The following is a 25521-nucleotide window of genomic DNA, read 5'->3' on the forward strand; positions in this document are numbered from 1 at the left end:
CATATAATTGCCAGCTTTTTTGAACGCGTCTGTAAATGTGAAAGTAGGTGTCAAAATGTACCCTTGAAGACGTCATGGCACTGAAGGGGTTAATTGCACGCCATGTCACCTGAAAGACGTACCTCCTTGCCTGTGTTGATCGTGTTTGCATTATTGCAGATCTGTTGCATGGTTCTGTGTAGGAATGGGAATGCTGCTAGATTGTTTAATATTATTGTTATTATTATTATTATTATTATTATTATTTATTTATTTTTTTTTATTTTTTTGTGATATTGCTTAATTAGATGTGAAATTCTTATACTTAATTGTGTGTATTTAGATGTATAAGTATTTAGTATAGTCACTAGCTAGGGTCCTGTCACTTAGGCACTTATTCTCGTTGTCGAAGCTCCCTAACACCTTCTCCTAAGCGAATTATTTTATTGCATCTTATTGCTCTCTGTGTTACGTAAACCTATCGCCATACTCAGCCTAGTTAACGTGCAGAAGGATATTAACCAATCATATCCATAAATAAATCGCAAAGGAATTGGTGTTAGGGAGCTTCCTTATCCGACGAGAATGGGAGACTGATCGTGTTACTGGTTAAGGAAGCTCCCTAACACCTTTTCCATACCGATTTATTTTTGGGTATGGCTGGTTAGTATCCTTTTGTACGTAATTTATGCAGTGTAGCGACATTAGAAGGATTTATATAACACAGAAGAGGAGAGTAGGGTGTAATAAGCAAAATAAACCGCTCAGGAAGAGGTGTTAGGGAGCTGCTTGAAACGAGGAGAGTAACACCCTTAGATTTTTTCCCCAAGCATGCATATCAAGGAGAAAAGTTTTTACTAGATTAGTCTTTCTTTTTAACAGTGAAGAAATAACATGATATTGGGTGTTCATACTGACCTGGTATAACGAAGAACAGTGTTATTGTTCAGCGGGGTAGGGAGAGTGGGGCGTGTGTAGGCTGTTCTTTAGGGTCACTCTCTCTCATGACCCGACTCACTTATGACCTCTGTGACTAGGCTTCCTCTGACCTAAGACCTGACCCTTGCACTGTTGTCATTGGCGGTCACTTTCTGTCTTCCGCTTACGGGAGGAAGTAGTAAAGGAAGTAAAGGAGGTATTTGTTAAAGGTGGTTTTAAAGGAAGTATTTGTTAAAGGAAGTATTTATAAGTCTTCCCAGTAGTAAATAATCACACACACACACACACACACACACACACACACACACACACACACACACACACACACACACACACACACACACACACACACACACACACACATCGGATACTCGTATTTTTCACTTTTACCCAAACATATTCACAAGGCGTCAGGTGGCTGTAGTAAAGTAAAAAATATACGGTAAACAAGCAAACAAACACTAGCTCACGAACGTTTGTAAATATGGCCAGAAACGTTTCCACCAACGTTTCAGATACGTGTGATATGCCTTAAGTGGAGGGGGAGGCCGAGGATGAGATGGAGGGATGGGGTGGAGAGGTATATGAGAGAGGGGGTTGTGAGTTGGGAGCAGGGCAGTGAAATGGCGGGGGACAGGGCAGCTTGGAGGCGATTTGTTTGTGGCCACCCCAAACGGGATTGAGGCGTCTGGCAATAGATAGATAGATAGATAGATTGTGTTAGTGCAAGAAGCCAGAATTCACCAAAAAATGTTCATGAAGGAAGCCAGAAAATTTACTCACAGGTGTTTTTGTATGAAGGCAAAAATTTACTCCAAAATGTTCATGCGAGAAGCCAGAAAATTGCCCAAAAGTGTTTAAAAATTACCCAAGGTGTTTAAATTTATCTCAGAGTGTTTAAATGTACCCAAAAACGTTAAAATTTACCCCTAAGGAGTTTAAATTTACTTAAAAGCCTTTAAATTTACCTAAGTGTTTATGCAAGAAGCCAGAAATTTACCCATAAATGATTAAATTTACCCAAAAGTGATTAAATTACCCAAGTGTTTAAATGTACCTGAAAGTGATTAAGTTTACCCAAAAGTGATTAAATTTACCCCGAAAGCGTTTATACAAGAAGGCAGAAGGTTGACCTAAATTCCATCACCTGCATGACGTATTAACAGTGCCTTTGACCCAGTACCGTGACACCATCCTCAGCGAAGTCTTAAATAGTCCTGCACAGTGAAAGACACAATATGGCGGGTTTATTCCGTACGCGCAGACCGGTTTAAGTTATTTACGAAGCTTGGGAATAGTTTTACAGACTCCTTCCCAGCGGTGTCCCTTATGGTTTGGTCCTGTCACCCTTATTCTTCAGTCTACCCCTCCTTGCACCCCCCCCCCTGTCCTTAAGATTCGCCCCCTCCCTCCTTAAGATTTTCCCCCTCTCCCTCCCCAACCCCGCCTTCTTTTGCTAGGCTTATCCTGTGCTGGTGATTTTTTGTTCGACAAGTTTGCCGCCTTAGTCAAAGATCTAACCCATCCATGTATTACACACACACACACACACACACACACACACACACACACACACACACACACACACACACACACTACAAGCCAGGCCACAGTTTTCAGATAGTTAAGTAGGAGAATCACCCCATGGATACTTTTTACAGAAATTTCACTGACCAGAGAGACAAATCACAGACCACCTCCCCAGACTGCATTGTGGAACCCATTCTCTTGAACTCCAGTCATCTGTACTCTCTTCCCCCTAACTTGGCCTAAAATTACCATCTCTCTGTCATGAATGCTGAGTTGTAACAGAAGATTAACACTGGAATATGATGGCATTCACGAAGAAGTGTTATACTCTTCTCTGTAACTTGGCCTAAAATTACCATCTCTCTGTCTTGAATGCTGAGTTGTAACAAAGGATTAGCAGTAGATTATGATGGTAGTTACGAAGAAGTGTTATGCAAAGGATGTTGAGCCGTCCTGTTGTCTTATTCAAACCTCTATGCACAGTACAATAAGCTGCAAAAGGACTAAAATCTGGACCACGTTAGAACAAAAAGAGTATAGTATCAGCACAGAGCCTTACCCAGTCTCCCCTGCTGTAATGCCAGACCCCACACCACAACACACGTAAACACACTTCTTGATTAACATTGACACAGTTCAGTCAGTTCTATATGACCTGCACACAATATTTCTTGAGAGTAGCTACTTGACGTGGTCACATAATCAGCACTCCATTGCATTCATAAGTACACAAACAACAACAAATAGCTGGTCTTATTTGTCATTCGTGCAGTTTTTGTCCCCGTAAAGCAAATTTTGGAGATATGTAGGTATTTTACTACTGAATGTCTTTTCAAGTTATTTCTATAGCTTATCAAAACCTATATATGTTAAATCTTAGACTGCATGCAATTTTAACGTCCTTATTTTCTTTGTATTGTGTGGTGTCTCAAACGTAGATGACTGGTCAGTAAGATATTCCCTTCCTAGCGTGGCCTCTGAACAATCGTGTCCTGTATGTATGGTCTCTAACACTCGGTACAGTAGCCTACACCAGTCCTGTGCCACGGCCCTACTCACCACTGACCATTTTTGGGTCGAGCAACACACTGTCTCCTCCTGTATACTTGTACTGTCGTAAGCAGAGCAGAGTAAACCTTGGCACAGGCAGTGAATAGCAAAGATGTTCTAACTTTATAATTGAACTTTGCCGATTGATGCTGGCTTTTACTCAGTTGATGTTGAAGTGACATTACACTAGATTAGACCTGACAGATTCCCTTAGTAACATTTAGTATGACTTTTAGTACACATGAAATGACTTGCCAGTTGCATGTGACAACACAGAGGAACATGCCGACAATTGTGGTAGCTGATATAGACATTGGAATTTAAAATTACTCTTATGCCTTTTTCCAAATTGATATTGTCAGCTGTGCGTTGCGCCACGGCTCAGCCTTGGTGGTGAGTGGTGGCTCAACCCACAGGCAGACGCTGCGAGACAACCCTGAGGTGCCTGAGCCCATCACAATACCTGTCCTATCCTGTCATCCCACCTGTATAGTACAATTGGTACCAAACATCTGGACAGTATCATCTATATCAGTAACACTATACTCAGTCTGATAAAAGGTATCCCTCGTGCAGGATTCCATACCCTCACAGTTTTGTGGAATTGATTAACTTTCCAGTGATTATAGTATTTTCCATGCTGTGTGCAATTACCAGGGCACATTTAGTGCATCCAGAGAAGGGAAACTGTCATCAGACAAGAACAAATTAAAAAGGATTAAAGAATTTTGATTGTTGGCAGTTTCTGATGTACCCTAGTTAGTGCAAGGGCTTTACAGTATTTTCATTGTGCATAAAAAAGCCTTCGTTTGTTAACTTCCAAACCCCCAATTAAGCCCAGCCCTCCTGCTCACCTCACCTGGTATGCCTGGTGGCAAGTTCCCCGGTGGCCACATGTTTGGTAAGGTGCAGTGCAGGTAGGCTGAGATGTTGCGTACATTCCCGGTTTTTCTCAGTTTTGCCGGGTTTCGATGGGCTCAGCACCTCAATGGCGTCTCTCTTCTCCTTCGCGACACTATTAGCTTGCGACACTGGACCCCCCGGGTGGACTCCTCCAGGTGAGTCCTCAGGGGCCCCACCACAGTCACGCTTCCCCTCAACCTCACCACACCCCACCCCACCACACCCACACCTTGTTTCACCTCTCATCACCTATACCTCACCTCACCCCACCTCACCCTTGCCTCACCTCACCTGCCTGCATCCACACCTCATCTCACCTGCCCGGCGTTGCCAAAACAGAGCGACCTGACATGAGCAGCAGCAAGCCACATATATTCACGAGAGCGCTTGGCATTTTTGATATTTAATTCAATACAGGACATAGAAAAAAAAAACACTGACGTTGTGTATGTGTTTGTAGTTACTGTTGCTTCGTCCTTGTTTGTTTGTTTGTTTGTTGCCTGAGTGTTGCTATGGCCACGGACGGTTTCCTAGCTCTGCATGTCCTTTTTTCCCCCCTCATACCATGGCTGGTTTTTCACAGATGAGTAAAATCGTCTGGTGGGATTTTGAAACACACCTACGACCACTTCCCCGTCGTAACTCAGCCTTGTATTTGCGGGAGGAACTAGATATAGGGAGAGAGATTTTGCGCCTTCCTCTCCCTATCCTCCCTTAAAAAAACACATAACTTACGATAAAAACACAAGACTTACGACAGTTTTTCTCTCCTAAATAAGAATGTTTTAGGAGAGAGTCGACAAGGGAAGACGGTGCCCTCTCCCTTGTCGTACCTGTAGGAAGTAAATCTTAGTTACGACAGGAATTGATCGTAAGTGTGTCACCTAATTTAATCACGCCCAGGTATATGAGTTACACCTGTCAGCATGAGTATGTCTTGGGTTTTTTTTTTTTCTTTTTTTTTTTTTTTGCAGTGTCCCCCTCAGACGATATAATTCAACTTAGAAACTAGTAGTTGAGGTGGAGTTAATGGTAGTGGTGGTGGAGTTAATGGTAGTGGTGGTGGAGTTAATGGTAGTGATGGAGTTGATGGTAGTGGTGGAGTTAATGGTAGTGGTGGAGTTAATGGTAGTGGTGGAGTTAATGGTAGTAGTGGTGGAGTGAATGGTAGTGATGGAGTGAATGGTAGTGGTGGTGGTAATGGTAGTGGTGGAGGTAATGGTAGTTGTGGAGGTAATGGTAGTGGTGGAGGTAATGGTAGTGGTGGAGGTAATGGTAGTGGTGGTGGTAATGGTAGTGGTGGTGGTAATGGCAGTGATGGAGGTAATGGCAGTGATGGAGGTAATGGTAGTGGTGGTGGTAATGGTAGTGGTGGAGGTAATGGTAGTGGTGGTGGTAATGGTAGTGGTGGTGGTAATGGTAGTGGTGGTGGTAATGGTAGTGGTGGAGGTAATGGTAGTGGTGGTGGTAATGGTAGTGGTGGAGGTAATGGTAGTGATGGAGGTAATGGTAGTGGTGGTGGTAATGGTAGTGGTGGAGGTAATGGTAGTGGTGGAGTTAATGGTAGTGGTGGTGGAGGTAATGGTAGTGGTGGTGGAGTTAATGGTAGTGGTGGAGTTAATGGTAGTGGTGGAAGTAATGGTAGTGGTGGAGTTAATGGTAGTGGTGGTGGAGGTAATGGTAGTGGTGGTGGAGTTAATGGTAGTGGTGGAGTTAATGGTAGTGGTGGAGGTAATGGTAGTGGTGGAGGTAATGGTAGTGGTGGAGTTAATGGTAGTGGTGGAGTTAATGGTAGTGGTGGAAGTAATGGTAGTGGTGGAGTTAATGGTAGTGGTGGAGGTAATGGTAGTGGTGGAGTTAATGGTAGTGGTGGAAGTAATGGTAGTGGTGGTGGAGGTAATGGTAGTGGTGGTGGAGGTAATGGTAGTGGTGGAGTTAATGGTAGTAGTGGTGGAGGTAATGGTAGTGGTGGAGGTAATGGTAGTAGTGGTGGAGTTAATGGTAGTGGTGGTGGAGTTAATGGTAGTAGTGGTGGAGGTAATGGTAATGATGGAGTTAATGGTAGTAGTGGTGGAGTTAATGGTAGTGGTGGTGGAGTTAATGGTAGTGGTGGAGTTAATGGTATGGTGGAGTTAATGGTAGTAGTGGTGGAGTAAATGGTAGTAGTGGTGGAGTTAATGGTAGTGGTGGAGTTAATGGTAGTGGTGGAGTTAATGGTAGTGGTGGAGTTAATGGGGGCTGTATTTAACCCCTTCAGATCCAAAGCCTTCTCTAAGCTGAATAAAATCGTCTGGAATGCAGTAAAGGGGAGTTTGATAATAAAGGAGAAACACGATGAAAACTATACTCTTTTCACTCTAACTTGTCCTAAAATTGCCATCTTGCCCTACTGAATGCTGAGGTGCTGCAGAAAGTTAACACTATGATGCTAGTCACGAAGAAGTGCCCTGAAAATGATGTAGAGCCTGTATACTCTCTTGAATCTGTCAGCAAAGCGCTGAAATATTCTGCAAGAGGACGAAAATCTGTGCCAATTTAGAGTGAAAGGGGTGTAGGAGGCTTAGTGTATTTGTGTGATTGTCTTGGAATGCAGTAGATAAATAAATAAATGTTTTCTTTGGGTGGTAGGTGGTGGCGACCATCATCCACTCACTTGATGTAGTGCTGCCTACTTCTTCCTTCACCTTTATCATTCTTTTTCTGTCTGCCCTCCTCTCTTCCTGTTTCTCCCATCTTTCCTGTCGCTTTTTATTCCTCCAATCTCCTTTTCAGGTGGCTTTACATTGATTGACAGGCCTAATGGTTTCCTGTAAGCCAGGAAACCATTTACAACGCTGGGTGGTAACCATATAACCAACCCATGCGTGTTCCCAACGTGTCAACAATTGGGTTGGCGGAGGGTTAGTGCCCCTCCCCGTAAAACAACTGGAAAACAAACAGCCACCCCTTAGGGGATTATGGCGTCTGGCTATAGATAGATAGATATATACTTTTTTTTTTTGTGATTACTGAAATATGGAGTGCTCGAATTTTTGATAGACGCTGTTGCTACTTAACTCCAAAGACGTTTTATTTCTCCCACTTTTCTCCCGCCACTGTATTCCTGTTATATTAGAGGGTTCTTATTCAGCCTTGGAGATATTTTTCGAACTGGGGAACGTAGATGATTTAAGTACACACACACACACACACACACACACACACACACACACACACACACACACACACACACACACACACATTATTCTTACTGACGAATTATTTAACTTTGACGCCCCTCGTACAAAACGGGATGGTGGTGACTACGTAAACCTTTCATTATTTCCATGGCATTCCTGAGGTGCATGCCATTGTTGAGATAGTAGTAGTAGTAGTAGTTGTTGTTGTTGTTGTTGTAATAGTAGTAGCAGTAGTAGTGATAGTAGTAGCAGTAGTTGTAATATTAGTAGCAGTAGTAGTAGTAGTAATAGTAGCAATTATAGTATTAGTGTTCCCTCTTCCTTGTGAATGTCAAGATATTTATAAATCACGCGTTATTAAGTGATTTATTTGCATGTACGTATATAATATATAGATAGATAGATAGATAGGTAGATAGATAGATAGATTGATTGACATACTGTATATATGATGTATCTGTCTATCTGTCCATCTATCTATCTGTCTGTCTATATCTGTCTACCTGTCTATCTTATAGATAGATAATGTATATATATCTGCCAATCGAGAGAGAGAGAGAGAGAGAGAGAGAGAGAGAGAGAGAGAGAGAGAGAGAGAGAGAGAGAGACAGACAGACAGACAGACAGATAGATGGATGGGCAGATAGATATAGCTATACCGGTATGGGAATAGGCGACATGTATCAGTGACGTATTTACCAGTAGGCAATATTCCATAATGCTTCCAGAGTTATTTTATAGTTGCCTTTGTATCTTAACCATTGTGTCAGTTGATTTACCCTTCCCCACAAACAAGTATTCGTATTTATTTGCTGGCGTAGACGTTATCTGTGAGGGTACATGATGGTACGCTACGGGGTTGCGATGGGAGCGGTGCTGTAGATATTTCACGGCTCACACAAGTTTTGTTACCTTGGAAACGTAGCCTCGCGTAGCACAGTAACAAGAGGCGGCACAGAAAGCCATCCTGTAATATATCTTTGAGAATTATAGAGTCCTTTTGTAACGCTTTGTATCGCATAACGAGAGGATAAACTGTAATGTGAGAGTTGCAAACCCAGGCTGTAGCGGACATTCAAAGCTGGTAGTATGTCCTGTCATGGGCTTGTAACATACTCACACACTATCGGTTCATACCGCCTTTGATACACACAAGCCATAGGCACTAGGATGCAACATCCGCTTCTCACCTGCATCACGCACATTTCCAACACCCATTTCCTATTTGCACTTGGCCAGCATGGGGAGTAGTGTTTAGATCTGAATAACTCTCCTGCCTCGGTGAAGGTTCGCTCTAACACCTTTATCTAACACCTCTTCTTTATCATATCGTCTCAGGAGGCCCTCTAACACCTCTTCTTTAGCGACTTATTTTGATTATGACATTAATAATTATCTAGTATGTCATTGATTTTTTTTGCGTTGACTGTGCTTCACGTCGATCAGAGAATTTATTAGATACTGGATGTAGATTGAATAAATAAATAAATGAACAAGCAAATAAACAAATAAATGATAGATAAATTAATAAACATGAAGTGATAAACAAGCAAACAAGTAAATAAATAAATAAATAAATAAATAAATAAATAAAATAAGTGGGATATTTGAAGATACTTAAGATCGTGTCCTTGTTGTAACCTGTGTAATTATCTTTGCCATTGTTTTATTTCTTTCTTTATTTTTTTGCACACCTTGATGCTACCTTCATACCTCATTCTATTGACCTTTATTTATCTATTTTTATTTTTTACACTTTGATGCTACCTGTCATACCGCATTTTCTTTACTTTTAGGCCTATTTTATTTGTTTTACGTCTTTCGCACCTTAATGTTACCTGTCTTCCCTCATTTTATTTACCTTTTATTGGCACACCTTGATGCTACCTGTCATCTCATTTTATTATTTCTTTATTTTATATTTTGCACACCTTGATGCTGCCTGTCATACCTCATTTTATTTTTACCAATCTTATGAACTTGTCTGATGTGCCTGCTTGCTTGCCTTACTCTCTCTCTCTCTCTCTCTCTCTCTCACACACACACACACACACACACACACACACACACACACACATTAATACAGCTTTTTTGGACTCTTCATTTTTTTTTTTTAAATTTCCAAAATGTTCTCGCCAGGTTTGCCACTTCATTTTATTTCGAAATTTATCGGGACATTTAGGACATCTATCTATCTATTGCCACACGCCTCAGTTCCGTAAGGGGTGGCCACAAACAAATCGCCCTCACGTCGCCCTGTCCCTTGCCATTTCGCTGCCCTCCCCCGTCCCTCAGGTCACATTTAATTATATGTCCTATGTTCCTAGGACATTTAAGACATCATTTAAGTATATTTTTAAGTTTAAGTTCCAAGGACATTACGACACCATTTAAGTATATTTTTAAGTTACTAGGACATTTAAGACATCATTTAAGTATATTTTTAAGTTCTTAGGACATTTAAGACATCATTTAAGTATATTTTTAAGTTCTTAGGACATTTAAGACATCATTTAAGTATATTTTTAAGTTCTTAGGACATTTAAGACATCATTTAAGTATATTTTTAGTTACTAGGACATTTAGGACATCATTTAAGTATATTTTGAAGTTACTGGGACATTATTTAAGTATATTTTTAAGGTACTTGGACATTTAAGACATCACTTAAGTATATTTTAAAGTTACTAGGACATCATTTAAGTATATTTTTAAGTTAGTAGGATATTTAAGACATCATTTAAGTATATTTTTAAGTTAGTGGGACGTTTAAGACATCATTTAAGTTTATTTTTAAGTTCCTAGGACATTAAGACATCATTTAAGTAATTTAAGTATATTTTTAAGTTCCTGAGACATTAAGACATCATTTAAGTATATTTTTAAGTTAGTAGGATATTTAAGACATCATTTAAGTTTATTTTTAAGTACCTAGGACATTTAAGACATCATTTAAGTATATTTTTAAGTTACTTGGACATTAAGACATCATTTAAGTATATTTTTAAGTACCTAGGATAATTAAGACACATTTAAGTATATTTTTAAGTACCTAGGACGCTTAAGACACCTTTTAATTCCATCTAAGTCATGTTGTAAAGCACTAGGGCCATTTTGAAGTCCAGGGATTTCTTTTAGCTGAATAAAATCGCGTGGTGTTGTATGAGGATTAAATTAACGCTTTTTGCACTTCTTCGTGACTAGAGAGAGAGAGAGAGAGAGAGAGAGATGAGGATAGTAAGAATGACGAGTGAGGTAGAGTGGATGGTAAGGGGTTGGAAGGACGAGGAAAATTGTGTGTGTGTTTGTGTGAGAGAGAGAGAGAGAGAGAGAGAGAGAGAGAGAGAGAGAGAGAGAGGATTAAATGGATATGGGATTTATCGGCATAGGAGGCCGGGATTAAGCTGAGTAAAATCGTCTTAAATAGGTACAGGTAAATCCCCCTAGCGATTACCTGTCCTCTGAAGGGATTAGTGTACTTGTAAATCCACTGTTCCTTTAGCCAGCACTACCGTAGCACCGTCCTAGCTGCTACTGATTCTGCTCTTTATAATTAACCACAGTAGCACTAACTTAACTAATATTAATTCTGTTTCTTGTAATTCACGTGATTTCCTTATAATTCACGTGATTCTCTTCCTTATAATTCACGTGATTCTGTTCCTTGTAATTCGCGTGATTCTCTTCCTTATAATTCACGTGATTCTGTTCTTTGTAATTCACGTGATTCTGTTCCTTATAATTCACGTGATTCTGTTCCTTGTAATTCGCGTGATTCTCTTCCTTATAATTCACGTGATTCTGTTCCTTATAATTCACGTGATTCTGTTCCTTATAATTCACGTGATTCTGTTCCCTATAATTCACCTTTCTTTCCAATTAACCACCTGACGCTCGACCACCGCACCGTAATTCTGTCGCTAATTCAGAGCTCGACCCGCTAAATTAACGCCAAACTTGTCCCCACTGCACTACAAACCACGTAAATTGGCGAAAAATTGACGTTGCACCTTAAACGCCAAACGCAGAAATTTTGGCGGGGTTGATGTGGTAATATTGCGTGAAGGAGAAGTGAGTGAGAGAAGATATTGCCGCATATGTATCACTGAAGGCTGGACGGTGTTGTGTGAGTAGTATAGTGTGGAGTAGAAGTGAGTGAGATGAGTGATATTGCATGAAGTAGCAGCCAGAGATGAGTAATATTGCGTGAAGGAGCAATCAGAGATGAGTAATATTCCTTGAAGTAGCAGTCAGAGATGAGTAATATTCCTTGAAGTAGCAGTAAGTCAGAGATAATATTACTTCTTAACTACCTCCAAACTACCGCCAGCTCATTCACCAAGCTCTAACCACCCTCTCCCCTTTCCTCTGGCCGCAGCTTACTGAATGAGCGTAGGGAGCAGGCTCATCACGACCTTAAGGGCTTGGAAGACACTGTAGCCAAGGAGCTCCAGACGCTGCACAACCTACGGAAGATGTTTGTGCAAGATCTCCAGGCGAGGGTGAGGAAGGTGAGTCAAGGCAGAGGAGTACCGTAGAGTTATATCGTCTTCACGGGGTATACTTATCGCTTTCACAGGGTATACTTATCACGTTAACAGGGTATACTTATCAAGTTAACAGGGTATACTTATCACGTTCACAAGGCATACTTATCACGTTAACAGGGTATACTTATCACGTGTTCTTTAATCTTTTTCACGTAGATATCACATCACCTTTTATCCTGTTCATTCATATCACGTCATTTATATTTTTTCCCCAGTTGTAATTCACGTCATTCATTTTTCACATTATTTTTCACATCATCCTTTTTTCACGTCCTTCATTTTTCACGTCATCATTCATGGGGGGAGGGCAGCGAAATGGCTGGAGGAAAAAAAAAAACTAATATAGGGAGCATATCATTGACTGAGGATGAGATGGAGGGATGGAGGGGAGAGGTATATGAGAGAGGGGGTGTGTGAGCTGGGGGGGAGGACAGCGAAGTGACGGGACAGGGCGACATGGAGGTGATTTATTTGTGGCCACCCCTTACGGATTATGGCGTCTGGCAATTGATAGACGGACATAAATCATAGCCTCCTTAATCGCACCTCCAGTCCTCAACAACATGGCTGGTGCAGAGGGGAAGATTTTGAGAGATTTGATGTCTTGGAAGAAAATGCCCAACTTCCTGGAGAACTATAGGAAGCACGTGCAATAGATAGGCACTTTTTTGTAAACTCTCTTCTGCTAAATGTCTGTGAGAATATTGGATCCAGGTGCAGTCGCTAGGCCTTGATCATACACCTCCTTCCCCCCGACAGTCAGCCACAGGGGAGGACGAGGACATACTTGGCGGGTCAGTGGCGCAGAAGCAAAAGATCAGCTTCCTGGAGAACAACCTGGACCAGCTGACGAAGGTACACAAGCAGCTGGTGAGGGACAACGCTGACTTAAGGTGTGAGCTGCCCAAGTTGGAAAAGCGCCTCAGGGCCACCATGGAGCGTGTTAAGGTGAGACGCTGGGGAAGGTGCTGGGGTGTTGAGAAAGGCCTGTGTCCTCGCCTATTAAGGAGGCTCCATAACACCTTTTCCTGAGTGACTTATTTTTTAGGAAGAAGGAACCAAAGGCCAGGAGTCCACAAGGCCGTTCCAAGAAAACGAAAACAAGATAACAGAGAGCTTTGTTTGTTACACCATACTGTCCTCATCGATGTTGCATAAATCCTTTCTGTAGCCCCATAATGTGCATAAATAATGTACCAAATGTCAGCCACCCATATCCAAAAATAAATCACTAAGGGAAAGGTGTTAGGGAGCTTACTTAATAGACGAGAATGCCAGTGGAGGTGACAGCATGGAGAGGCGTAGTGTTGTGGTAATCTAGCCATTCCTTCATCTGTTTCTTAGTCTTTTCTTAGCCACATCTTAGCAATAGAGACAAACACCTGGAGACCTGTGGGGGGAGAGGTAAGGTGAGGCGGGTTGTTGTTGTTTTTTATGCAAGAAAGAAGGAACCAAAGGCCAGGAGTCCGTTTGAGGCACCTGTCCCAAAAGTTACCTGAAAGATTTGGCAAAAGAGGAATTAAGGAACCAGCATAATTCGCCAAAGTGACTATTTCCTCATTTCTCTTATTATTATGTGCTGCACCATTTTCAGTGTAAAGTTGGTATTTTCATATATGAGTACCCTTAGAGTTATTATTATTATTATTATTATTATAATTATTATGATTATGATTATTATTATTATTACAGTATTATTATTATGATGATGATGATGATGATGATGATGATGGTGGTGGTGGTGGTGGTGAAGATATTATTATTATTATTATTATTATTATTATTATTATTATTGTATATAGCAAGGTGTGTCCACAAATGTACTGCATTTTGTAAATACCATAGTTATTTTCTTTTTAAAATTTGCATCACACACTTCATATAATATTCTCTTTACGCTCACACTTTATTATTATTATTATTATCATTATTATTATTACTACTACTAAAACTACTACTACTACAAGTAATTTAGGTGTAGAATCCCCGTCTCTCACTCCCAATAAACTCTCATATCTCTCTCTCTCTCTCTCTCTCTCTCTCTCTCTCTCGTATTAGTCGTAGATCTATATAGCCTTTAGATTGATACCATTGTCCCAAACCCAAACGATATTTTCTCCCCTAATTCTTGCAAGCTTTTTAATGCACAGTTTTTATTATCAACGCCAAGGAGGGTTATGTTTTTGGCTTTGTCCGTCTGTCTGTCTGTAACCATCATTATTGAAAAAGTAATTAATGGAGCTGCATCAAATTAGGCCTAAAGATTGACGACCATTAGGGGAGCAAGTGACTAAATTTTGAGGGAGAAGGGTAAGAAGCCAGGGTCAGGAGGGGGTGTGGTGTTCCCTTGGCGGGGGTATGTACTCTCGGAATGCTCCTGTTTGATGTGATTTGTTATGGGTGTCTTCCAGGTGTAAAATAATACGATAGAGGAGATTTATTTATTTATTTTTTATTTTTTATTTTTTTTGGATTTGGAGCACAGCACAAATGCACATAATTTCTTCACTTTACTGTTTTTTCATATCTTTTAAAATCGAAAATGCATAATACTCTAAAAAAAAAAAAGCTATATATTCTGAGAGAGGGAAGCACTATCATACTGGGTTTTATTAATTGTTCTCGTTGGGTTAGGAGGCTCCCTAGCACCTCTTCCTAAGCGATTTAATTTTGGATGTGGCTGATTAATATCCTTGGGTACGGTATTTATGCAGAGTATGGTGATGCTGGAAGGCTTTACGTAACAGGACAGTAAGGTGTAGTAAGCACTATAAGTCGCTTAAGGGAAGGTGTTAGGGAGCTTTATAATCGTCAGTCATAGAGTAAGAGCATTTGAACCCTTTCTAAGCAATAGCTGTTCAAACGTCCCATGATTAGTTTGTCTGTCACATAAATCGCAGTGTGCTTTTATTTTTTTAACTTTAAATTTGGCACTAGGTTGGCACTGACTTGGCACTAGGTTGGCACTAGGGTATATAGTACAGCAGGTGTCACATGGGTTGGCCTTTATTGAACACCTGTTGAGCTTCACCTGGGATGACCTCGAGCTGAACAGAGTATTCAAGGAACATCCGTATTTTCGTCTGGCCCGGAGTAAAAACATGAATTAAAGTTGTCTTGTTTTAGATGTACTTTAAATGTTTGGAAAGTAGGTAATTTCGCAAAATGTGTGTATTTTTAGGACTATAAGGATTATGTAATTTGGCAAGTTGTTTAATATTGGTGAAGGCTCAATAGTTTCAGTACCACATAAAATTATTTCGTGTTGTGTTGCACATAAAAGAGGGCCAACTGTCTATGGCGTCATAAAAGCACAAAGAACAATAAGCATGTCCATTGCCAAGGTGACTCTCTCTTAAGCATTCAAAATGGTCAACCACTTGAGCTGGACGCTGGCAGTACAAAACACGTCCATGTGATACACTTGCCTTCAGTGTTTCTCATCCAGGGTGTATTTTGTTTGGTTGTCCCCTGTTGTTTAAGGACTTTTTTTTTAGAATGTTTCACCCATATGGTGCCCACTTGATGCACCCCACCAATCTCATCATATCGTCTACTCTTGTTACTGATCAAGTAAGTGAACCAGCACCGTCATTTGTCAGCATGTATGGTAATTCAGTAACACTAAATTGAGGCCACAATATATAACATCAAACTATTTCATGACATTAAATGGCAGCCTGGGCGGCCAGGTAAGAATATTCAAGGTTCGTCCCACTCTAGTGCTTCATCTGGTGAGGTGAGGCAGCAACAGCTGTACAGTCCGTGGCAGTCAGTCACTGTCACTTAAACAGTTAGAGAATAAGAGTGGACTCCCAACCTCCTACGTGTGCGTGTTTGTGAGATGGCTGGGTGTGAGAGAAGATGGCAACACCCTTCACTTATGTTCCCCTACTCCCTTGGTCCGCTCTTTGGTGTAGGCATAGCTAAGAGTTCTTAAGCTTAGACGAGCACCTTATCCATCTGATGTACTGTAATATGACTTGTATATAATGTAGGACCTGCTGGATGTGTGACATAGTAGGGCACTTTGACTCGTGAATATATTAGTCAGCAAACTGGTAGTGTTTAATTCCAATAACGCGATAAGATTCGTGACCTCTAATGACGAGATGGTGATGACCATCATCCATTCACTTGATGTAGTGCTGCCTACTTCTTCCTTCACCTTAATCATTCTTTTTGTGTGTCTGCGCTCCTCCCATCCTGTTTCTCCCATCTTTTTTGTCGCTTTTTATTACTTTTCTTTCCATGTTAAGTGGCTTTACATTGACAGACAAGCCTAATGGTGTCCTGTAAGCCAGGAAACCATTTACAGCGCTGGATGGTAACCATGTTACCAAACCCATACGTGTTCCCTACTTGTCAACAAGTGGGTTGGCGGAGGGTTAGTGCTCCTCCCCGTAAAACAACTAACTCAGAGTCAAACGGCCACCCCTTACGAGATTATGGCGTCTGTCTATAGGTAGATAGCTTCACATGATTATGCAGTGTTAGATTTTCTCAGTATGACGTACATTTTTCTGTTAGCCCCACACCACCTCGTGCTGACTAATATATCCACGATGTCACCTGCCCTGAGACGTGGCACATCCAGCAGGTTTGAACTGTGTGATAAAACAAATGTTGAGCCACTGATCTGCCTGCACGACACACTGCAGTGAACATTTTCTTCTCGGTTATGAAAGCCAGAATTCCCTTTTTTCACAGTAATGAGGATGATGCATGAGATAAGCACTGCACACCAGCACTGGAACAAAAAATACCCTTCCGTGCATATCCACCCTACAAGCAAATGTTGAGGTACAATGCTTTATTACACACTAACTCCAGGAACTTGTACAATGCATAAACGATGAAATAATACCAGTACTGTTCAGGGATTCAGACGTAGCACTCCTAAGCTTAAGAGGATCTGAAACCATTAACCCCTTCAGCCTGAGTACGTCACCAACAGCGTATTGACTCAGTTGAAGAAAGTGCAGTAGTGGTGAAGGCATTTATGTGAACCGCAAAAATCTCCCCTCGTGTAAAGTAAGCAGCAAGATGAAAATATAGAAGTACATAATATTGAACTGGTGAAGCACTACTATTTATAATCTACCATCTACTATCCTACTATTGCTATTCGAAGTGGGGGAGGTAGATAGTCCTTATTAACTTCTCCACGGTTAAAGAATCATACCGACTTGAATGACCTATCCTTTTGGTGGTCCAGATCTAACCCAGGCACGTTCTCGGGCTGAAGGGGCTAAACTGGAGCATTATATGAGCCTAAGCCCAACCCAGCAGGCTTACCCAGGGGTGTTGCCACGCTTCTCTCCACACCATAGATAAAGGGTGAGGGGGGAAGGGGTGAGGCCAGGGTAGCGGACAGGCACACCCCCACGCCAACCACCCCCCACCACCACCACCCCCCTGCTGTGGTGCCATCAGTCCTTGAGGAGCGACTCTTAGCCACTATGAGCAGGGTGCAGGTGAGATCAAGAGTGCCACCCCTCCTTACCCACTGCCAGTACACCCTGCCAAAAACCCCAGTACACCTTGCCAAAAGCCCCAGTACATCCTGCCAAAAACCCCAGTACACCCTGCCAAAAACCCCAGTACACCCTGCCAAAAGCCCCAGTACATCCTGCCAAAACCCCTGTACACCCTACCAAAAACCCAGGTACACCCTGCCAAAAACCTCAATACACCCTGCCAAAGACCCCAGTACACAGTGCCAAAAGCCCATTACACCCCGCCAAAAACCCCAATACACCCTGCCAAAAACCCCAATACACCCTGCCAGACACCCAGTACACCCTGCCAAACACCCAATACACCCTGCCAAAACCCCAAGATACCACTCAACCTGCAGACGATTGAATGCCATATAAGAAAGACCTCGTATTCATGGGGTTCATGAAGACTTGTGTAACCCCTTCGAAATATCCCTCATGATAATAATAATAAAAAAATAAAAAATAAACAATGCAGTAAAGGAGTAAATATCGGATCTTCAAACCCTCCGTTGCGAATTCCCCATCCAGACGATTGCATTCAGTGTAAGAAGAGCCACTTGTATTATAGGGTTTGGTGAAGGCTTTATCGAACCCATGCCGTTCAGGATATTGTCTGGAGTTGGCAGGAACATATTATTATAGCAAAGTATTATAGAAGAATATTATTGTTATAGAAGGAAGTATTGGAGTTACGGTGTTATAGTGTTGTAGAAAGAAGTAGCGCAGTGAGGGTGTTAGAGCGGCTGTTTGAATCGCTGAGTTTAGCATCCTCATTCAAATCTGATTGTCACAGGTCGACGGATAGCGATAGTTAAGGATAGCCAGTTAGCGAGATTGAGGAGGATCCGTTGAGTTAAGATCCGTTGAGTTAAAAGATCGTCATCACATCATCATCGTCGTCGTCGTCGTCGTCGTCGTCATCGTCGTCGTTTAGCTGCCATTGTGATAGACGTGTTGCACTATCGTCATTTTTAACTACGAGCATCTTCATTGTAACTGGATCTGTTCTAAGGCGCTGAGTCCAGACCATAGGTATGTTAGAGTACCCGGTGGGGATTGGCAGGAAAGCAAAGTAGATGAGTAAATGGGCAAAATAGGAGTATTGTGGGAATGGCATCTACATACTCTGCCTCTTCATGAAACTTAATTAATACCTTGCCGCAGGGGGCCGTGTGTGAGAAGGTCGTATAGTAGGTTTTATTTTGATTGTCTTCTGTTGAGTTTATGCAGCTCAGGTGAGACTTAGAACTGGAGGAGTTAGAGTTTGCCTTCCTCTAACACTCTTACCACGAGAGGTCTTTCCTAGGCATGGAGGAAGCAAGGAAAAAAAAAATGAGAGCGCGTCACCTTGTCACCATATTCTTGGCTGATTCTGACTCCTTGCTTCTGCACCCCTCACATCATCACCCCGACACCCTTGCTTCCTCCCTTGCCTCATGTACACAACACCACCAACACATTTCATTTTTATTTACAAGTTTAAGGTGGTAGGGAGACGCCTTCACGTGGTGGCAGTGATGTAACCATGAGGCGTCGCTCGGTTGTATAAACGTCCCTCAGTTATTTCCCTGTCCCCCGAAGGGAAGATGGTGGGCTGCAGGAAAAGGAGCAGCAGTAAATAAATAAATAAATAAATAAAGTGAAGAGTAATATGAAGAACATAATCGTGCTAAATCGAAATTGTTTGTTCACCTCCCACCTTAGCACAAAACACTACAAAGAACACGTCACCCTGCCACACCCTGCCCCTGTCACACCAACACATCACCCTGCCACATCCTGCCTTCCCACACCCTGCCCTTGTCACACCAACACATCACCCTGCCACACCCTGCCCTTGTCACACCAACACGTCACCCTGCCACACCCTGCCCTCCTACACCGTGCCCTTGTCACACCAACACATCACCCTGCCACACCCTGCCCTTGTCACACCAACACATCACCCTGCCACACCCTGCGCCTGTCACACCCTAGCCTTGATATACCTTCTCGTGTCACAGCTTTCCCTGCCACACCCTTCCCCTTGCCACACCCATACCCTGCCACACCATACCCTGCCATACCCATACCCTGCCACACCCATACCCTGCCATCCTATACCCTGTCACACCCATACCCTGTCACACCCATACCCTGCCATACCAATACCCTGCCACACCCATACCCTGCCACACCCATACCCTGCCACACCTTCCCCTCCATACCCTACCCTGTCCTACCCCTTCCTGTCAACCCATCCTTGCTACACCTCTCCTGTCACACCCAAACCCTGCACAGCCGTACCCTGCCATCCCGTAACCCTGTTCCCCTACCCCTTCCGAGGTAGGCTGTATGTATCGTAAGTGTGCTGTGAGTATCGTAAGTGTCCTGTGAGTATCGTAAGTGTGATGAGAGTATCGTAAGTGAGCTGTGAGTATCATAAGTGTTGTGAGTATCGTAAGTGTGCTGTAAGTATCGTAAGTGTGCTGTGAGTATCGTAAGTGTTGTGAGTATCGTAAGTGCTGTATCGTAAGTGTTGTGAGTATCGTAAGTGTTGTAAGTATCGTAAGTGTTGTAAGTATCGTAAGTGAGCTGTGAGTATCATAAGTGTTGTGAGTATCGTAAGTGTGCTGTGAGTATCGTAAGTGTGCTGTGAGTATCGTAAGTGTGCTGAGTATCGTAAGTGTGCTGTAAGTATCGTAAGTGTGCTGTGAGTATCGTAAGTGTGCTGTGAGTATCGTAAGTGTTGTAAGTATCGTAAGTGTGTTGTAAGTATCGTAAGTGTGTTGTGAGTATCGTAAGTGTGTTGTGAGTATCGTAAGTGTGCTGTGAGTATCGTAAGTGTGCTGTGAGTATCGTAAGTGTTGTGAGTATCGTAAGTGTGCTGTAAGTATCGTAAGTGTCCTGTGAGTATCGTAAGTGTGCTGTGAGTATCGTAAGTGTTGTAAGTATCGTAAGTGTTGTGAGTATCGTAAGTGTTGTAAGTATCGTAAGTGTGCTGTAAGTATCGTAAGTGTTCTGTCGCGTTATCCCAAGAGCAAATGAACAACAGAGATTCTTCCCCCAACGTTGTGTTATTGTTATAGTTGGTGTGTGTGTGTGTGTGTGTGTGTGTGTGTGTGTGTGTGTAATTCACCGGGTCGGTCAGGATCACTTTGATGGTCGTGATCGTCAGCTTTTACCCTCCCGGAAGGGAGCTGAGAGCTCATATAGTCCGATCTAAGGGCAAGGCTGTGACCACACACACACACCCGTCCCCTTGCTTAAGGGGGACAGTAACCACTCACTTCGTCAGTGAAACTTTTCGCAACCTGAGCGAGGCGCGAACTCCCGTCCACCAGTTGGCAAGCGAGAGCGTTACCACTACACCAGCGAACGGTGTGTGTGTGTGTGTGTGTGTGTGTGTGTGTGTGTGTGTGTGTGTGTGTGTGTGTGTGTGTGTGTGTGTGTGTGTGTGTGTGTGCGCGCGCTTTGACTATACTCTTTTCACATTAACTTGGTCTAAAATTACCATCTCTTCTTTATACAGGTTTCATGTTCATTCACTAGTCTTTTTTTATGCCTTGCTTGGGTCATGGTTGTGTGATGTGCCAGTGGTATGTGATTGTAGTTACTGTCTGTGATGTGACTAGTGGCATGTGCAGCAACACCACACATTCTTCTCAGAACATTATTGTATGGTAGGTGCTGGCGATCATCATCCACTCACTTGATGTAGTGCTGCCTACTTTTTCCTTCACTTTTATCATTCTTCTTCTGTCTGTCCTCCTTTCTCCCTGGTTCTCCCATCTCTCCTGTCACTTTTTATTACTCTTCTTTTCCATTTCAGGTGGCTTTATATTGGGTGACAAGCCTAATGGTTTCCTATAAGCCGGGAAACCATTTACAGCGCTGGGCGGTAACCATATAACCAAACCGTACGTGTTCCCTACGTGTCAACAAGTGGGTTGGCGGAGGGTTAGTGCCTCTCCCCGTAAAACAACTAACATTATTATTATTATTATTATTATTATTATTATTATTAGCTCCATCCCTCCCCTCAGGCCCTAGAGACTGCCCTGAAGGAGGCGAAGGAGGGGGCGATGAGGGACCGTAAGCGCTATCAGTACGAAGTGGACCGCATCAAGGAGGCCGTGAGACAAAAGAACCTGGCGAGGCGGGGACAGGGCGCACATATTGGTAAGTGGTTCGCTTAAATTACCCAGTAGTAACACCCAGGGAGGGGGTATCTAGGACCCTGGGTGATGCAGTGGTCTTGTATCCCAGGGTGACTCTCCCGTAACAGGCTCAAAGACCTTAGTTGTGATGAGCACCGCGGCTAAGTGCATCATAGTGTATACCCCCACCGTCACCTTTTTATTTACCTTCACCCCTACAGATCCCGGCTAAGGTGATTAAAAATTGTATGAAGGTAGGAATAAAGAGAAAGATATTGTATTCCAGGGTAAAAGGAATGTGTCTGAATATTTTATTGGCAAAAGGAATGTGTCTATATATTAATTGTCAAAAAGAATGTGTCTACATTTAATTGGCAAGAGGAATGTGACATATGTAACTGACAAAAGGAATGTGTCTTTATATGCAACTGACAAAAGGAATGTGTCTTTATATGCAATAGGCAAAAGGAATGTGTCTTTATATGCAATAGGCAAAAGGAATGTGTCTATATATGTAACTGACAAAAGGAATGTGTCTTTATATGTAACTGGCAAAAGGAATATATCTATATATTTAATTGGCAAAAGGAATGTGTCTGTATATGTAATTGGCAAAAGGAATATGTCTTTATTTAATTGGCAGAAGGAATGTCTATATATGGAATTGGCGAAAGGAATGTGTCTATATATGTAACTGACAAAAGGAATGTGTCTATATATGTAACTGACAAAAGGAATGTGTCTATATATGTAACTGACAAAAGGAATGTGTCTATATATGTAACTGACAAAAGGAATGTGTCTATATATGTAACTGACAAAAGGAATGTGTCTGTATATTTTATTGGCAAAAGGAATGTGTTTTTGTATTTAAGTGGCAAGCAGCACCCACCAGACACTGATACAATCCTCCTTCCCCAGCCAAACCCATCCGCACCGGCCCTGCAAGTCTCCTATCGCGACCCGGGGCGTTGGGCATGATGGGCCGTGCACCACCCAACCAGCCCATCCCTCGCCAGTTTGTAGGTAAGTCCACAGTGGCAGGGCATCAGGTGTGGTAGTTCTGATGTGTGATATAGTATGTTCCTTTAACTTGGCCCAAAATTCCCATCATCTTGAATGCTGAGTTGTAAGAATAGCTGACACACCCTTTTAACTTGGCCCCAAGGTCCCGTCTTTCCATCGTCAGTGCTGAGTTGTAAGATTGACACGCGAATAGGATGCTAGTCATGAAGAAGTGCAGTGGAAGGTGTGTAGAACAGTACTATTACCTCTCTGAATTAAGTTGCAAAAGGATGAAAATCTGGGCCAGCTTAATATAAAAGGACTGTGCAACTTAAGAATTTCCCTTTTTATCTACAAAGACAAAAAGTTCTTCTCGATACCAGGAACTTTTGAGCTCAACTGTACCTTATATTTATTGTAAACTTCCTTGTAAATAATCATATAAATTAGTAGTGTGTGTGTGTGTTTTTTTTTACAAGTTCTGCTCACTTCTTCACAAACGTATATTTACCTGATAATACTTGTGTACTTAGCATAATATCATCTGAGAGTTATTCTAGCATCGTGCATAATAAGTCTTGTAGTGTAATTCTGTAGTCTTGTTTTCACTAATATCTCCTTGTAATAATAGTGTAGATATTGATGATAGGCACTGATATTGATGATAGACACTAATATTGATGATAGGCACTAATATTGATGACTCACTAATATTAATGACACTAATATTGTATTGATGACACACTAATATTGATGACACACTAATATTGATGACACACTAATATTGATGACAGACACTAATATTGATGACAAACACTAATATTGATGACAGACACTAATATTGATGACAGACACTAATATTGATGACACACTGATATTGATGACAGACACTAATATTGATGACACACTAATATTGATGACAGACACTGATATTGATGACAGACACTAATATTGATGACACACTAATATTGATGACACACTAATATTGATGACACACTAATATTGATGACACACTAATATTGATGACAGACACTAATATTGATGACACACTAATATTGATGACACACTAATATTGATGACACACTGATATTGATGACACACTGATATTGATGACACACTGATATTGATGACACACTAATATTGATGACAGACACTAATATTGATGACACACTAATATTGATGATAGACACTAATATTGATGACACACTAATATTGATGATAGGTACTAATATTGATGATAGGCACTAATATTGATGACACACTAATATTGATGATAGACACTGATATTGATGATAGATTAATATTGATGATAGACACTAATACTAGCGTTGTTACTAACCCCTTCCTTCCTCCTTCCTGTTTCCAGCCTCAAGCAGTTAAAGGACAAGTAAAGAAATATAAAAAAAGAAATATATGTTAAAGCATCAGCAGCCGCCAGCATACCGTATACCCACATCCCGCCACTAGACCATCCACTTCTGCTTTGCCCCTCGGTGTGAATACTAATGGACCCCTTATGCAGAAATACCACTTGTGTAACCCCGGAAATACCAGGTGTCCTCCCCGGAATACCAGGTGTCCCCCCCCAGGAATACCACATGTCCCCCCAGAGATAAGTAGCTGGGGAAATGGTGTTGCGTCGAGGTGGGGTGTGTTTTAGTTGTGAATTGTGCAGATGAAGGAGCCATAGCCACATACTGAAGCTGTATTTATTGTCAATAGTAATTCAATAGGGTCCAGGTCGGGCCAGAACGGCTTTAACAATAGAGAAGTTCAGTGTGTGAGCTCAGAAGTAATCCCGCTGGTTTAGATTTCCAACAGACACCTCTTTGTTAAGGATATTATTTTCCTAACACCCTTTCTAACACCCTGTCATATCATTCTGTGTGTTAGATGGCAGTCTGTGTTATTAGAAACGATATGAATGTCACTCAGGAGGATGTGTAGGTATGGTGAGGGAAATAAATCTCATAAAATATCGTCTTAAGAAATCTCCCAGCGAGAATACAGTTTACGGGCGTATTACAAGTGTTTTTTTGCAGACTTCTTAACACAACTTCCTCAGCGAATTATTCTGCATTATTACACGTCAGTCTTTCCTTGTATGTTATTGGTGCAAAATAAGTAACATGCAAGAGAACGCCAAACGCAATAAGGATAAGTCGGTAAGAAAAAGAAGCTGCGAAATATAGCCAAATAAATAACATGCAAGAGAATGCTGAGTTGCAATGAAGATAATAAATCGCTAAGAAAACGGAGCTGCGAAATATAGCCAGATGAATAACATGCAAGAGAACACAGAGTTGCAATAAGGATAATAAATCGCTAAGGAAATGGAGTTACGAAGCCTGCAATACAGTTTAAATACGGCCCTTATAGAACGATTGTGATTCTCAGATATAACCCTTTCACTACGAGAGGCGTGTCTTTAAATGTGAGAAAATTTGAGATAGAACGAAAAAAAATAATGTCACCAATAAACTGTCGGGACATCAAATTTCCTCGATAAATAGGAACTTGACTTTACCGATTCTTCCTTATTGCGCGGACGCCATAAATATTCTTCCTTATTACGCGGACGTCATAAATAATTCTTCCTTATTACGCGGACGTCATATTTAATTATTTCTTTTATTACGCAGACGCCATAAATAAATCTTCTTTTATTACGCAGACGCCGTAAATAATTCTGCTTTATTACGCAGACGCCATAAATAATTCTTCCTTATTACGCAGACGCCAT

General features: G+C 41.7%; 1 protein-coding gene across 1 annotated transcript in view; it reads left to right on the forward strand.

Annotated features, from left to right (window-relative positions):
- LOC145414382 (kinesin heavy chain-like) overlaps positions 1 to 24788 on the forward strand; it is a 197890-nt gene extending 173102 nt beyond the window's left edge. Inside the window, exons 18-23 of the mRNA XM_080283920.1 lie at positions 4455 to 4556; positions 11959 to 12091; positions 12890 to 13078; positions 21660 to 21795; positions 22695 to 22799; positions 24145 to 24788. Of these exons, the coding sequence (XP_080140046.1) occupies positions 4455 to 4556; positions 11959 to 12091; positions 12890 to 13078; positions 21660 to 21795; positions 22695 to 22799; positions 24145 to 24158 (679 nt within the window). The 3' untranslated portion in view covers positions 24159 to 24788. The remainder of the gene's footprint in view (positions 1 to 4454; positions 4557 to 11958; positions 12092 to 12889; positions 13079 to 21659; positions 21796 to 22694; positions 22800 to 24144) is intronic.
- Positions 24789 to 25521: the final 733 nt, after the last annotated feature.

Source organism: Coenobita brevimanus, chromosome 99 (assembly GCF_032717465.1).
Source record: "Coenobita brevimanus isolate Jiangsu-jjx chromosome 99, ASM3271746v2, whole genome shotgun sequence".
Classification (NCBI taxonomy): Eukaryota; Metazoa; Arthropoda; class Malacostraca; order Decapoda; family Coenobitidae; genus Coenobita; species Coenobita brevimanus.